Genomic DNA, 15,395 nt, shown 5'->3' with positions numbered 1-15,395 from the left:
CGATTAAAACATTTCCCACATTCTGAACAGGAAAAGGGCTTCTCGCCTGTGTGGGTTCTCTGGTGGTTATCAAGATGCTCTTTCCGGTTAAAACATTTCCCACATTCTGAACAGGAAAAGGGCTTCTCCCCTGTGTGGGTTCTCTGGTGGTTATCAAGATGGTCTTTCCGGTTAAAATATTTCTGTAACATACCTGGCGGCGTCCTTGCATGGTGGTCCATCTCCCACTGTGCAAGAGGGCGCACTTGATCTCCTGTCCAGAATGTCTCTCTGGCTTCCCTCCATGCTGTCTGTTTGTGTCTGTTTCTGCTGCTTAAGGGCGGCGCCCGATCACTTCCTGCCTTTTGTACCTGCTGTGGGTCACACCCCTTGTGCGTCCTCAGCCTATTGCTGTCTGTCACTTGGTATATAGCTCAGCAGCTCCCTTCTATCCCTGCCTGAGCATAGTGTTTCCTTCAGTGTGTGCTTGCACTCTGAAGGTGCCAGGTCCCGTCTCTTGTCTCCTGCTTTTTGTATCAGTTCCCGTGTCTGAACTGAGTCCTGTATGTCTCCTGCTTTGCGGTATCAGCTCCCGTGTCTGAACTGAGTCCTTTCTGTGTTCTCTTGTCTGTCCTGTCTGAACACGCTCCTAGCCTGTTCCTCCTGCCTTCTAGGGGCCGATTACCTAGACCCGTTCCTGTATCTTGTCTGACCTGTCTGTACTCGCTCCTAGCCTGTTCCTTCCGCCTTTTAGTGGCCGATTTCCTAGACCCGCTCCTGTGTCTGGTCTGTCCTGTCTGAACACGCTCCTTGCCTGTTCGTTCCGCCTTCTAGTGGCCGATTTCCTAGACCCGCTCCTGTGTCTGGTCTGTCCTGTCTGAACACGCTCCTTGCCTGTTCGTTCCGCCTCTCTGGGGGCCGTATTCCCAGACCCGCTCCTGTATCCCTCTGCAGTGTCGGTCTCCTCCGTACACTCAGTTCCAGTCTGAACTCTCTCCTGTCCTTTACCTGTTTTGCCTCTATGTCCGTTCCCTTCCTTTTTCTGCAGAGTCTGAACTCGTACCTAACTCCTGCTTGTTGTCTCTGCAAGTACTGTGTGAGTATCTGGCTCTGTCTTTCCCTTCCTGTCTGTTCCGTGTGAACAGAGCCCTGTCCTCCCTGCTCAGCCTTGTCTGCACTCTAGCTGTGCTTGCCTGTAACCCTCTGCCTGTATTGTTCCTGAGTCCCGGTGTGTACTGGGTCCTATCCCGCCTGTGTTCCTACCTGCTAGTGCCTCCCTGTCTGCACTCTAGCTGTGCTTGCCTTTACCCCCCTGCCTGCATACCCGCCTGCCTGCATACCAGTCGTGCCTGCCTATACCCTCCAGTCTGTGTGCCAGCCTACCAGCCTGTTCCTGTATTTCCCTGTGTGGGTCAACAGCCGTGTCCGGGGTCTGTCCTGGAGTAGCACCTGGTCCCTCTGCTCGGTTCCTCCTTGGTGCACTGGCGTCGTATGCCGTCGTGCGACCCTGGTCGGATCGGGTGAATACTTAGTCACGCCCCTCCAGGCATTCACTCTCCGGCACGGTCCAGTGGAATCACTACCAATCACACGCACACGCCGCTTAGCCCGGGCGTGTGCATAACAGCATGCTCAGGCCATGGTTCCCGTTGAGCCCCACGGCCTTCGCTCTTTGAGAAGTTTTTCCAGCGAATACATGCATTAAAATAAAATAAATAAATTTTTTTTCCCCCTTTAGCTGAGTTCCAGGCGAATTACGCACCCGTCCAGATGGATCTATCAGCTCTCGTTCCTGCGGATCCGCCACGTTACTATGGGGATCCAAGACAGTGTCGTGCATTTGTGGAGCAATGCATGCTACACTTTAAGGCCTACCCTCTCTATTTTCCTTCCGATTGGGCTAAAGTGGCCTTTATGATTGACTACCTAGCGGGTGATGCCTTGAAATGGGTCACCCCCCTATGGGAAGCATGGGATCCTGTCATCCTTGACCTGCAGGCCTTCCTGGTGGCCTTTCGTATGGTCTTCGAGGACCCTAACTCTGAAGCCCCTGCTGAAGCTTCACTTCCCAATATCCCGGAGCAGCCCCGACGGGTAATGTGTGTGGGTAGCGCAATAGTCCTCCAGCCCAATGAGACTACTGCCCACCCAGAATCCTCACAGGGTGACTACGCTTTCCGGAATACTTCTCTCAACCTCAAGAGGCAGTCCAGACGTGCTAGACTTAGAGGCAAGCCGTCACGCCAGGGTCTGTCCTCCCTGAGACCTCCTGACCCCAGCCTTGGAGTCCCTACTGAAGCTTCATCTCCCTGTATCCCGGAGAAACCCCAATGGGTAATGTGCGTGGGTAGTGCACCAGTTCTCCTGGCCGAAGAGACTTCTGCCCATCCAGACTCCACACAGGAGAACTTCCTGCACCCGGCATCAGATGCTTCTTTCTCTTTAACCGGTGTGCATGTCCAAGGATGCTCCAAAGCTGTGGTTACCTCAGAGTCTGTGCACCTCTACTACCTGGCGGAGGATCCCCTGTTGCCTCCTGAACCCTCCGGGATACCACTCGATGACAAATGGAGAGAGACTTCTCTACACCCGGTACTCAATACTTTGTCCGCTTCGTCCTGTGAGCCTGACAATGGGTACCCCAAAGTGGTAGTTACCTCCGAGTCTCTACACCCCTCCGACCAGGCGGAGGATCTCCAGTTGTCTCCTGAACCCTTCGGGGTGCTACCTGGTAGCGAAAGGACAGAGACTCTCCTATACTCTGTACCTGATACCTCGCTCGCTTCGTCCAGTGAGTCCAACTTAGTGTACTCCGAAGCAGAGGTTACTCCTGAGTCTCTACACCCCTCCGACCAGGCGGAGGACCTCCAGTTGTGTTCAGAATCCTTTGGGGTGCCACCTGGTGGTGAATGGACAGAGACTTTCCTATATCCTGGATCTGATACCTCGCTTGCTTCGTCCAGTGAGTCCGACCTAGTGTACTCTGAAGCAGAGGTTACCCGTGAGTCTCTACACCCCTCTGACCAGGCGGAGGACCGCCAGCTGTCTCCAGAACCCTTCGGGGTGCCACCTGGTGGTGAATGGACAGAGACTTTCCTATACTCGGTACCCGATACCTCGCCTGCTTCCTCCAGTGAGTCCGACCTAGTGTACTCTGAAGCAGAGGTTACCCGTGAGTCTCTACACCCCTCTGACCAGGCGGAGGACCGCCAGCTGTCTCCAGAACCCTTCGGGGTGCCACCTGGTGGTGAATGGACAGAGACTTTCCTATACTCGGTACCCGATACCTCGCCTGCTTCCTCCAGTGAGTCCGACCTAGTGTACTCTGAAGCAGTTGTTTTCTCTGAGCCTCTGCACTCTTCTGACCCGGCGGAGGACCTCCAGTTGTTTCCTGAATCCTCCGGGATACCACCAGATAACAAAGAGACAGTGACTTTTCCTCATTATGTACGTGATAACCCGTCTATTTCTTCCTGTGAGCTTGACAAGATGTACCTCGAAGCAGAGATTACCCTTAAGTCTCTGTCCCCCTCCAACCCAGTGAACGACTGGCCCTCGAATTCCCTGTGGAAGATTCTGGCAGGCCTGAAGAAGAGGGGGCGTAAGGGGGGAGGTACTGTAACATACCTGGCGGCGTCCTTGCATGGTGGTCCATCTCCCACTGTGCAAGAGGGCGCACTTGATCTCCTGTCCAGAATGTCTCTCTGGCTTCCCTCCATGCTGTCTGTTTGTGTCTGTTTCTGCTGCTTAAGGGCGGCGCCCGATCACTTCCTGCCTTTTGTACCTGCTGTGGGTCACACCCCTTGTGCGTCCTCAGCCTATTGCTGTCTGTCACTTGGTATATAGCTCAGCAGCTCCCTTCTATCCCTGCCTGAGCATAGTGTTTCCTTCAGTGTGTGCTTGCACTCTGAAGGTGCCAGGTCCCGTCTCTTGTCTCCTGCTTTTTGTATCAGTTCCCGTGTCTGAACTGAGTCCTGTATGTCTCCTGCTTTGCGGTATCAGCTCCCGTGTCTGAACTGAGTCCTTTCTGTGTTCTCTTGTCTGTCCTGTCTGAACACGCTCCTAGCCTGTTCCTCCTGCCTTCTAGGGGCCGATTACCTAGACCCGTTCCTGTATCTTGTCTGACCTGTCTGTACTCGCTCCTAGCCTGTTCCTTCCGCCTTTTAGTGGCCGATTTCCTAGACCCGCTCCTGTGTCTGGTCTGTCCTGTCTGAACACGCTCCTTGCCTGTTCGTTCCGCCTTCTAGTGGCCGATTTCCTAGACCCGCTCCTGTGTCTGGTCTGTCCTGTCTGAACACGCTCCTTGCCTGTTCGTTCCGCCTCTCTGGGGTCCGTATTCCCAGACCCGCTCCTGTATCCCTCTGCAGTGTCGGTCTCCTCCGTACACTCAGTTCCAGTCTGAACTCTCTCCTGTCCTTTACCTGTTTTGCCTCTATGTCCGTTCCCTTCCTTTTTCTGCAGAGTCTGAACTCGTACCTAACTCCTGCTTGTTGTCTCTGCAAGTACTGTGTGAGTATCTGGCTCTGTCTTTCCCTTCCTGTCTGTTCCGTGTGAACAGAGCCCTGTCCTCCCTGCTCAGCCTTGTCTGCACTCTAGCTGTGCTTGCCTGTAACCCTCTGCCTGTATTGTTCCTGAGTCCCGGTGTGTACTGGGTCCTATCCCGCCTGTGTTCCTAACTGCTAGTGCCTCCCTGTCTGCACTCTAGCTGTGCTTGCCTTTACCCCCCTGCCTGCATACCCGCCTGCCTGCATACCAGTCGTGCCTGCCTATACCCTCCAGTCTGTGTGCCAGCCTACCAGCCTGTTCCTGTATTTCCCTGTGTGGGTCAACAGCCGTGTCCGGGGTCTGTCCTGGAGTAGCACCTGGTCCCTCTGCTCGGTTCCTCCTTGGTGCACTGGCGTCGTATGCCGTCGTGCGACCCTGGTCGGATCGGGTGAATACTTAGTCACGCCCCTCCAGGCATTCACTCTCCGGCACGGTCCAGTGGAATCACTACCAATCACACGCACACGCCGCATAGCCCGGGCGTGTGCATAACAATTTCCCACATTCTAAACAGGAAAAGGGCTTCTCCCCTGTGTGAGTTCTCTTGTGTCTATGAAGAAACTTTTTACGATTAAAACATTTCCCACATTCTCAACATGAAAAAGGCTTCTCCTCTGTGTGGGTTCTCTGGTGATCAACAAAAACTGATTTCTGGTTAAAATATTTTCCACATTTGGAACAAAAAAATCTATTGTCCGCTGTTTGTATTTTTTGAGGTTTAAGAATAGACTTTTCGAGGGTAAAACTATTTCCATTTTCTGAACATAAAAATGATTTCTTTGCTTTAGGAGCAGTTCGTTTTTTAATGCTTATTTTATTTTCATTTTCCTTAGTAGTCGGTAATGAATCAGAAGATAGGATGTGTTTCATAGGATCAGATGATTGATGTTTGCTGTGAAGGGATGATGGTATATCTGGAGTAATGGCATTCACTTCAATTGTATCCTGTGGGATCTCAAGATCGTCAGATTTAAAAATCTCCTGTCTCTCTGATCTTCTGGTACAGTCATCTGCCAAGAAAAAAAAAACAATTATTAATTTTGAATAAAATGTCCTTGAAATTTATGGTTTTGAACATTTCTACTTAAAATGTCTAAACAAACACATCCCTGGGCTACATGCTAATCCAGGAAAATCAAGAAATATATGCTCAAGTTTAAAAATCAATTTTATTAGACACAAATCTAAAAAATAGAGGAATATTTAAAATATTTTAAATATTCCTCTATTTTTTAGATTTGTGTCTAATAAAATTGATTTTTAAACTTGAGCATATATATCTTCATTTCCCTGGACTAGCATGTAGCCCAGGGATGTGTTTGTTTAGATTGATTTAGAAGTGGTATGCAATCTTTATTTATTTTTCTATGGGATTCGTGTTAATTGTGCTTAAAATGTCTGTAGAAATGGCAAGTTATTGACAGAATGACAGTTCACAGTCTAATAGAAAACCTCATAGGATGAACCAGTGGAGCGTGGTGTCCAACTGTTCATTCTGCCTCCCAAATATGGAATAAGAAGCCATCAAACAATGTTATGTAGGCAAAAATGATACCAATAAAAACTTCTACTCATCCCACACAAAAACAAGCCCCCACTCAGGTCCATCATCTGTCAGTGGAAAAACAGAGGTTTCCACATTATTAGTGGCTCAAAGGCTCTTGAGAATCAACATGGCTTCCATAAACCAATCCAGCAATATCTTCTTTTCCAAAGTCAGATCTCCCCCTCACGTCTGAGCCTTGCAGTGCGCCCAAAACACATTTAGCATCTATGTATATGACATTACTATAATGAGAAGAACCCACTTAATTTAAGGTGTTTGTGTCTCCTGGAGCACAATCTGAGCACTATGTGTTGGGTAATAAAATGGCCAATATGCAATTTTTACTCTCCAACATCCAGGGCTAATTTTCGGAAAATGCCTGTGTAGTCAAAATAATCAATACTCCTATAGATTAATTCACTGAGAGTTGTAATTTCCAAAATGAAGTCACTTTATGGGGATTTCTACTGCTCTGGTTTTCTGACATTTTGTCATATTAGAGCTTCTGCAAATGGTTTGTCCCATCTCCTCTGGGATCTGATCCTGTGAATCTGCTTCTGTCACCAGGAGATGCCTTACTCATTCTGCAGGCGGCGCTGGTGATGGGAGTAATTAGAGTATGGGGCTCGGTGGCTCTTGGCAATCTAAACTATCTTAAGGGACAATATTTTCTGGCAGATTAGTTTCAAGAAGAAATATTAGACATTTAAAGTGAACTTTTTATAATAGTGCAGAGCTGAGGCGTCTTAAATTTAGAGCTTGGGCATTTGGAAGAGGCAATGGAGATCTTTTTGAAAGGCTACCAGGGAGTTATAGAGTCACATAAGTGAGGAAGGCCGATCCCACTACAATGAAGCTATCATACTGAATGAACTGGTAAAAAAAAAAAAAAAAGAATATAAAAACATGTAACATCCCCAACAACAACAACGTATGTATGAAGGGAGAAATCCAACACTAAACCGGAGTTGCACTCATTTATGGTGGACCATTGGAGCTACTATGAATTCTGACCAGCAGAGTAGAGAAAGTATTAGCGCCCCCATTTCAGGAGAGATTGTGCAGTAATCTGAATTCCTTAGAATTGAAAACATAATGGAATTTATGACGTGGAGTGAATCCATGAAACCAGGGCTCGAGCCAACACATCTCCTGCAGGCGTGAATAAATGTATATTACAGCCATCAGCCACGCACAGCTTAGAGATATATCATGGCACAGGTGTAATGTTTTTAGTGTAGCTTATCACAATCCTGTTTGAAGTTAGTTTTGTTGAAAAGAAATTGAAAAGTCAAGATAAAGGGAAACTCTGCTGTTATTGTACAGTGTCTTGTAAGGACCATATGAGCACATTCAGCAGCACAGAAGGGCGAGAAGGTAGATTCATCCAATAAGATATCAGGGATCTAGGAAGCCAACAGCATCATTACCCTCCGCTTTCTCTTACAGGCCCATCATAATATTTTTCTTCAAGTGATTTTCTAACTTGTCAGCACATTCTACATACGCTGTCATTTGGCTTTGTAGTTTACAGATCTGGGCAGGTAACGGACAGTGTCTTCTAATCCTAGGGAGTAGGTGGATCCTCCAGGTTGTAAGTTCTATAGAAAAGGTCTTTCACAATTTCACAAAGTAATTTGAACATTTTCGGATGGAGGAGAATGTTGTGGTCGAGCGGCAAAATGGTGATCCACGATTGTGATACGGCCGGACTACACCACCGATAAAGCAGCCACAGCCGGTGACTGAGAAGAATCTGTGAGTTCACTGCATTTAGTGGTTACGACTCACCTGGGTAGTCATATGTAGGAATCTCCTCTTTACACTGCTCATCACCCATCACATATGTCTCTGTAGTATTAATATGGGTCTGATCTTCACTCTGGAACAAATATTATAGAAGTAAGATGGAGAAGTCACATCTATGATCAGCTCTAATCCCGTCATCTCCACCGTTCTCATTACACAAATATAAATATTTGTGGATAAAACAAGACTGAACACAAGACCTTTACAGCCGTCTACACATTGTAGGGGAGATCTCATGACACCTTCTCTCCATCTACCTGATGATCCTGAGGAACATTGGGATCTTCTTGTTTACAGGCCTGTGGAAGAAGAGGACGGGGATATCTCTCTGGTGTTGTCCTCTTACTGGATAGATCTGGAGGAAACACATACAGGGACTGAATTAATTATTTTCATACAGATAATTGTAAGCTGCGTGTATTTAGTCCTGTCTATTACCTGGTGATGTGAGGGGCTGGGGAATCTTCATCATGACGTCCCTGTACAGATCTTTGTGTCCTTCTAAATACTCCCACTCCTCCATGGAGAAATAGACGGCGACATCCTGACACCGTATAGGAACCTGACACATACATTGATACCGTCATCTCCACAATCCCTTCATAGCGTTACTGTATAATGTCCCCACATTCCCAGTAATGTCACCTCTCCAATCAGAAGCTCAATCATCTTGTAGGTGAGTTCTAGGATCTTCTGGTCATTGATGTCCTCATGTATCAAGGGGTGAGGTGGAGGCCCCGTGATTAGTCTCAGGGGTTTTCCCCATCCCTCAGACACAGGGTCCTGACAGCACTCACTAGAGGTCTTCTTCACTACTGTGTAATCCTGGTTATGGAAAGACACATTAATAAATCTCACAACAGACATTTCCAGAGTCCTCACCTCTCCAGTTCAGTTCATCTGTTATTCCCATAGATAAGAATGATTAAATGTGATGTCATCAGAATCTCTCACCTCTCCAGTAAGCCGGAAGAGGATCTCTAGGGTGAGGTGTAATATCCTCTCCGCCATCTTGTCCCTGTCCATATCCATCTTTGATGGATAAATCAGGAAAATTTTCTTATATAGAAGATCTCCACTGAGAGGATCCGGTGTTGTAGAGACCTGAATGAGGAGATGATGAGCCGATGGAACATCATAAAAATCCTGTTGGTATAATACAACTATTGGACATAATGAGGGGAAACATATAAGATTTATGATTTTACAGTATTTAGTTTTTTCTTTACATCTAGTAATAAAACCTTTATATTTTAGGCCACAGACAACAAGCAATTTCTTCCTCGGAGTCTGCAGCTGAATACGTTTCTCATAGACTTATCTTCCATACCACTAATTCTCGTCTCATTTTCCGACACTGGCATTAGCAGTACTGCAGGAGATATTAATTTCACGTGAAATGAGAAATAACTACATGATGAGGCAACATCTTCTACTACGGTTCTAAAAACATATTTAGTCACAAACCATCACTAAACACATCAACACCGGCTGTCTGTATGAATGTTTCCCGTCTTCCCCGGACTGTAATCTTCTATCATAGAATCATAGAATCATAGAATGGTAGAGTTGGAAGGGACCTCCTGGGTCATCTGGTCCAACCCCCTGCTCAAAGCAGGATTCACTAGATCATCTCAGACAGATGTCTGTCCAGCCTCTGTTTGAAGTTACCGCTCATGTCTGATTAACACACAGAAGTTTGAGGCTTTTATAAAAGCTGTTTTGATTGCACAAACACCGCGGACAGCAATTATTTGATACCAAAGTCTACGTGTACAGTGTATTATGGGGTTTATTTCTGGCCTTAGGCTTTCCTATATTACAAGAAAAACCCCAGAAAAAAAGCAGATATTAAAATGTTTCAAAAGAAAATGGTCACCAACAATTCTTGTAAAAAGAAAAAAACATGCAAAAAGCAGAAGACACATATTATTTTTTAACAAGTTAAACATTTGTTTTTGTTTTTATATGAACTCTTTTGGGCACCAGAACATAGATGTACACAGCAAGGATGAGACAGGTGCGGCTGCAACAAAATCTCTGGCAGCTTAACCACTTGCTCCTGCAAAAAGCTAACATGGCATCTAAGAAGGTGTGACAGAGTTTGGCCCAATGCCCCTTCTTCCCCAAGTGCTCAATGGTATAGTTCCTACAATACTTAATAATGGTTTCTGGGCCTGCAATGTACAAAAGTCTATTAGGCCGGGCCAGAGGCAGCGTCCAATAAGTTACCTTTTAACGCCACCCTTAAATATTAGACTAAAGTTGCATGAAAGCACTGATTTGGGGGGTTTTGGTCGACTATATAATGTATTTGGGGGCCTCCCTACAGATGCAGTCAGTCATACAGACCACAGGAAAGCTGGAATATTTGTGTGTATGGGGGAGTCGGGAGAGATAGCCATCTGCCAAATGACCATTCAACCAATACTTATCTCATGTGTATGGGGTCGTTACTATTGCACTGACAGGCAGTGATAATACACGGCACTACAGTAGTACAGTGCATCACCTGAGCAATCAAAGGTTTGTATGTTGTATGATCGCACTAATGAAAGTTGTTTAAAAAAGTTTATAAAAAAGGTTTAAAAAAAAGTTTAAGTGAAAATATCACAGTTTTAGCAAAAATAAATATTTGTCACTATAGGGAAAACATGCATGTAATGGGAAAATGGAGAGGGAGGTCAGCTCACTGTTTATTCAATGCACTTTGTCTAAAGATCACTGGAGCCGCCCTGGTCAGGGACATTTCAAGTAGAGAAAGGAGGAGGGATGAATTCTCCAGCATTGTCTATATTGTTAAAACCTCTCATTTATTGTAAATTCATAAAAACAGTTGTGATGGCATACCACCAAGTGCCCACATACCAAACCAATGCTTATTCCTGATTTACAACATGTGAGTCTCTGTGATACTTTTATATCCTTCCCTTTCCTGGGTGTCCATTGATTACTGAGCACTTCTCAGACAATTTGACCCTGTACTGTATGGAAGGAAAAGATAATTGTCACAGTTCCACCCCTCACTGTGTCTGGGATGCAGTTACTGACAGCTCAGCTGTCCAATCTTGTACAGGGGCATGCTGGAGCGGTCGGTACTTTGACAGCTCGGTGGTCCAATCTGGTACAGGGGCGTGCTGAAGCAGTCAGTGTGTTGATTGACAGCTTGGCTGTCCAATCTGAGACTGGGAGGCACTGGCTATCTCCAGGTGTTCATCATTCCAGGTGACTGCCAGGCTACATATCTAGCTGTTTCTCCCTGACCTCTGCCAGACGTACATTCAGCTAGTGTGAGGTTTGTTTCTCTGTGCCTAAGTGTTCTGTGTATTGATATTCTGTTGCCTGACCTTGGACCTTGTTCTGACCATCCGTCTGTTTAACCCCTTCTGCTCTGATCCGCTATCCTCCTGGTATTCTGACCAACGTAACGTTACCTGACTAAGCCTTTGCCTCTTCCTTCTGTTTATGACGTACCCTCCTGGCTTTTAACTCCGGACTCCTCGGCTATTCCGTCTCACAGCTTGGCTGTGAAAAGTGACTCAGCGTCACAATAATACACAAATACAACTCATGCATGAGATATTCAATAAAATCAAATACAATTAATTGCACTGTAATATTAAATCCTGTCTGATGTTCATTCCCTGTGGGGCTCTAGTTTGTAATTTAAAAATCCAATGTGACTCTCTATTTAACATTTTTCTTTTCATATCTCTGCCTTTTAATGGTTTATAAGCCTTTTCTATTCCTAAAATCTGAAGGATATGATATCCGCTTTATACATAGTAACATAGTAACGTAGGTTGAATAAAGACCTAGGTCCATCAAGTTCAACCTTTCTCCCCCAATTGTACTCCCTACGCTAACACTAAACTAACTTACTGGAACCAGGCCTCACAAATGTATTACCATTTTTATTATTACTGCACTATTACAGTTACAAATGAACCAGTTTATAATTTTTTAATTAGTTTTATTTTTTGTATTACTCATATGGTATTACTAAAATCCCTGTACTTAAATCTGTTGATCCAGAAGAAGGCAAAAACCCCAGGACACATTCAGACAATTTGCATCCTTCTTGACCCCGAGAAAAAGCGATCAGTACAAGAACCCTGGATCAAATGTACTACTATAGGTGTAACATTTTGTATAATTTAACTGTAACCCACAATGTTACCTGTGTCAAGGAAATCATTCAGCCCTTTTTTGAAAGCTGATATAGTGTCTGCCATTACTACCTACTGTAGTAGGGAATTCCACAGCCCAACTGCTCTTACTGCAAAGAACCATTTCCTGTTTAGGTGCCGGAATCACCTTTCTTTCACCCGTAATGATTGCCCCCTGGTCCTTAGTATAGTCTTTGGAAGGAATAAGTCATGTGCTAGACCTTTGTATTGACCACACATATATCTATACATGTAGATGAGATCCCCTCTGAGGCGTCGTTTTTCTAAGCTAAACAAGCTCAACTTTTTCAACCGCTCATCATATGAGAGGTCTACCATTCTATATAATAATCTAGTTGCTGCCTTTGAACTGACTCTAACTTCTGAATATCCTTTTTAAAATGTGGAGCCCAAAACTGGATCCCATATTCCAGATGTGGCCTCACCAGTGATTTATAAAGGGGTAACAATACGTTGGGATTGTAGGATTTTATTTCTCTTTTTATACACCCTAAAATCTTGTTTGCTTTTGCGGCTGCTGCTTGACATTGAGTACTGCTGCTCAGCTTACTTGTAACCAGAATACCAAAATCCTTCTCCTGTTCTGTAGTCCTGAGTATACTCCCACTTAATGTATATGCAGCAATAGGATTACTCCATCTTATGTGCATTACTCTACATTTATCTACATTAAACTTAATCTGCCAAGTGTTTGCCCATTCAGTCATCTTATCCAGATCGTTCTGCAATATCGTAATGTCAAGATCAGATTTTAATATCCTACATAGTTTGGTATCGTCAGCAAAAACTGTCACTTTACTTACAATTCCATTCCCAAGGTCATTAATAAAGAGGTTAAAAAGAATTGGTCCTAGCACAGATCCCTGTAGCACCCCACTGCTGACTATGTCCTATTTAGAGAATGTACCATTTATGACGACTCTTTGTTTCCTATCATTTAGCCAATTCCTTACCCATCTACATATAGTTTCCCCAAGTCATTGCTTCTGTAGCTTCAGTATAAGGCTGCTATGTGGTACAGTATCAAATGCCTTTGCAAAGTCCAGGTAAATCACATCAGCCACATTAGCAACATCTAGATTTGCACTTATCCCCTCATAGAACCCCAACATGTTGGTTAGACACAACCTATTTTTCATGAATCTGTGCTGATTATCATTTATTATATTATTCTCTGCAATATATCTCTGCAGGTCATCTCTTATGATGCCCTCAAAAACTATGCACACTACTGATGTCAGACTTACCGGACGGTAGTTACCTGGATCCACCTTCTTACCTTTCTTAAATATCGGTACATTTGCTATCCTCCAATCCTGTGGCACTACCCCTGTTACAAGAGTGTCTAAGAATACGAGATGCAGCGGTTTGTCAATTACTGAGCTCAATTCCCTCAGTATCCGTGGATGAATACCATCTGGTCCAGGGGATTTGACAATGTTTAATTTGCTCAGACGCAGGCGTACTTCTTTTTGTGTTAAACTAGTTATATTAGGAGGTGAACTTTGATTTTTGCCCTCTTGAAAGAACCCTGAAACAGACTGTTTGTTGGTGAACACGTATGAAAAGTGTCTGCTTAATATCTCAGCCTTTTCTTTGTCCTCTATAATTATCTTGTTATTATTGTCTTTTAAGGGGCCAATACCATCTGATTTACTCTTTTTGGCATTGATGTATGCATAACATTTTTGGGAATTTAATGTCTCTGTCAATTTATTTCTCTGTAGATAATTTTGCTAGGTTGATTTCTTTTTTACATTTCTTATTTAGGTCTTTATACTACTGAAATGCTATTTCAGTATTCTCGGCCTTCAAGATTTTGAATGCCCTTTGTTTTTGTCTTATTTATCCATAATGGTTTCTTTTTATTCCTGGTTCCTTTTTATTCCAGGGTATAAATTTTCTACAGGAATCTAGTAGTATTTCCTTAAACATGACCCATTTACATTTGGTATTCCCAGTTACCATGATATGGTCCCAGTCTACACAATTAAGCTCTTCCCTTAATTTGTTGAAATCAGCTTTCCTAAAGTTCCAGGTTTTAGCATTTTCGTTTTGAAATGTTTTATTAAATATTACATTGAAACTTATCATATTATGGTCGCTGTTTCCCAAATGCTCCCGGACCTCTAGATCTGAAATTGTATCTGGTCTATTTGACAGCACCAGATCCAGCAGATTACCTCCCCTGGTTGGTTCATCTACCAACTGAGAGAGGTAATTGTTCTGAACTGTGGATAAGAATTTGCAGCTTTTAGAATAAAAGATTCTATGTCCAAATGAAAATCTGGATAGTTAAAATCCCCCATAATAAGGACCCTATTATTATTTGCTGCATTTTTAATTTGTTCCAACATTTCGTCCTCTAGAAGTTCAGCTATATTAGGAGGCTTGTAACAAACTCCTCTTAGCAGCTTTCCATTATTGCCATCCCCATGTACATTCACCCAAATTGACTCTACATTGTCGCAGCTCCCACCAATGTTGTCATTGAGCACAGATTTTAAGTTGGATCTTACGAAAATACACATCCCTCCACCTTTTTTCTCTTTCCTGTCCTTTCTAAATGTAGTGTATCCCTCTATATTTGTCACCCAGTCATGGCTTTCATCCAGCCAGGTTTCTGTAATACCCACCACATCGTATTCTCTGACCGACATAAGAGTCTCCAGTTCAGCCATTTTGTTTGCAAGACTTCTTGCATTTGCTAGCAGACATTTAATACAATTAGCAAATTTCCTACTCCTACTCAACTCCTTACTTTCCTTGCTTATCCCAGCCCCCCCTACTCTCCCACTCTGTCTAGTCTATCTAACCCCCTTATAAGCATGACTACCCTCCCCCCAGATCTTAGTTTAAAAGCTCCCCCATCCGTCTGACCATTTTTTCCCCCAGCAAAGCTGTACCTTCCCCTATTGAGATGCAACCCATCCCTACCGTAGAGCCTGTAGCCAATAGCGAAATCGGCACAGTTCTCCATGAGCCCAAACCCTTCCTTCCTGCACTAATTTCTAAGCCACTGATTTATCTCCCTAAGCTCCCGACGTCTTTCTAGTGACGCAGGTGGAGAAAGACGCAGGTGGCACCGGCAGTATTTGTGAAAACACCACCTTTGAGGTCCTGGTCTTCAGCTTCCCTGTACTCATTTTTAAGGACCTTCCACCTCCCTCTAACTTTGTCATTAGTACCAATGTGTACCATGAACAGTGGGTTTTCCCCAGCTCCACCCAGCAATCTGTCTATCCGATCCGCAATATGTTGAACCCGAGCATCCGCGTTATGTTTTTGTGAAAAGTGTCTTGAAACCACAGACACGTTTAATGTTG

At 44.5% G+C, this 15,395-nt stretch overlaps 2 protein-coding genes across 3 annotated transcripts in view; one reads left to right on the top strand and one right to left on the bottom strand.

Moving 5' to 3' along the window:
- Positions 1-15,395, top strand: part of LOC141236820 (gastrula zinc finger protein XlCGF66.1-like) — a 153,294-nt gene that overhangs the window by 50,845 nt on the left and 87,054 nt on the right. The window lies entirely within an intron of this gene.
- LOC141236819 (uncharacterized) lies at positions 5,025-9,291 on the bottom strand. The gene is made up of 6 exons (XM_073668279.1): positions 8,834-9,291; positions 8,525-8,704; positions 8,318-8,441; positions 8,137-8,234; positions 7,862-7,952; positions 5,025-5,534 (listed from the first exon to the last, which is right to left on the bottom strand). The coding sequence occupies exons 1-6, from the start codon at positions 8,909-8,911 to the stop codon at positions 5,116-5,118; spliced, it is 990 nt and encodes a 329-aa protein (XP_073524380.1). The 5' UTR covers positions 8,912-9,291; the 3' UTR covers positions 5,025-5,115.

Source organism: Phyllobates terribilis, unplaced genomic scaffold (assembly GCF_046119375.1).
Source record: "Phyllobates terribilis strain yellow unplaced genomic scaffold, ASM4611937v1 Scaffold_715__1_contigs__length_759695, whole genome shotgun sequence".
In the NCBI taxonomy this organism is placed as follows: Eukaryota; Metazoa; Chordata; class Amphibia; order Anura; family Dendrobatidae; genus Phyllobates; species Phyllobates terribilis.
The sequence above is the reverse complement of the archived record's forward strand: the minus strand, read 5'-3'. Positions and strand labels throughout refer to the sequence as shown.

What these genes read in the sequence shown, in the direction of transcription:
- LOC141236819 (XM_073668279.1), bottom strand. Translation starts at nt 8,911, where the DNA reads ATGGATATGGACAGGGACAAGATGGCGGAGAGGATATTACACCTCACC. An exon ending in TCTTCCGGCTTACTGGAGAG is followed by an intron (nt 8,705 to 8,833) that starts GTGAGAGATTCT and finishes TTCCATAACCAG; the next exon opens with GATTACACAGTAGTGAAGAA. An exon ending in TCCTACATATGACTACCCAG is followed by an intron (nt 5,535 to 7,861) that starts GTGAGTCGTAAC and finishes TTTTCTTGGCAG; the next exon opens with ATGACTGTACCAGAAGATCA.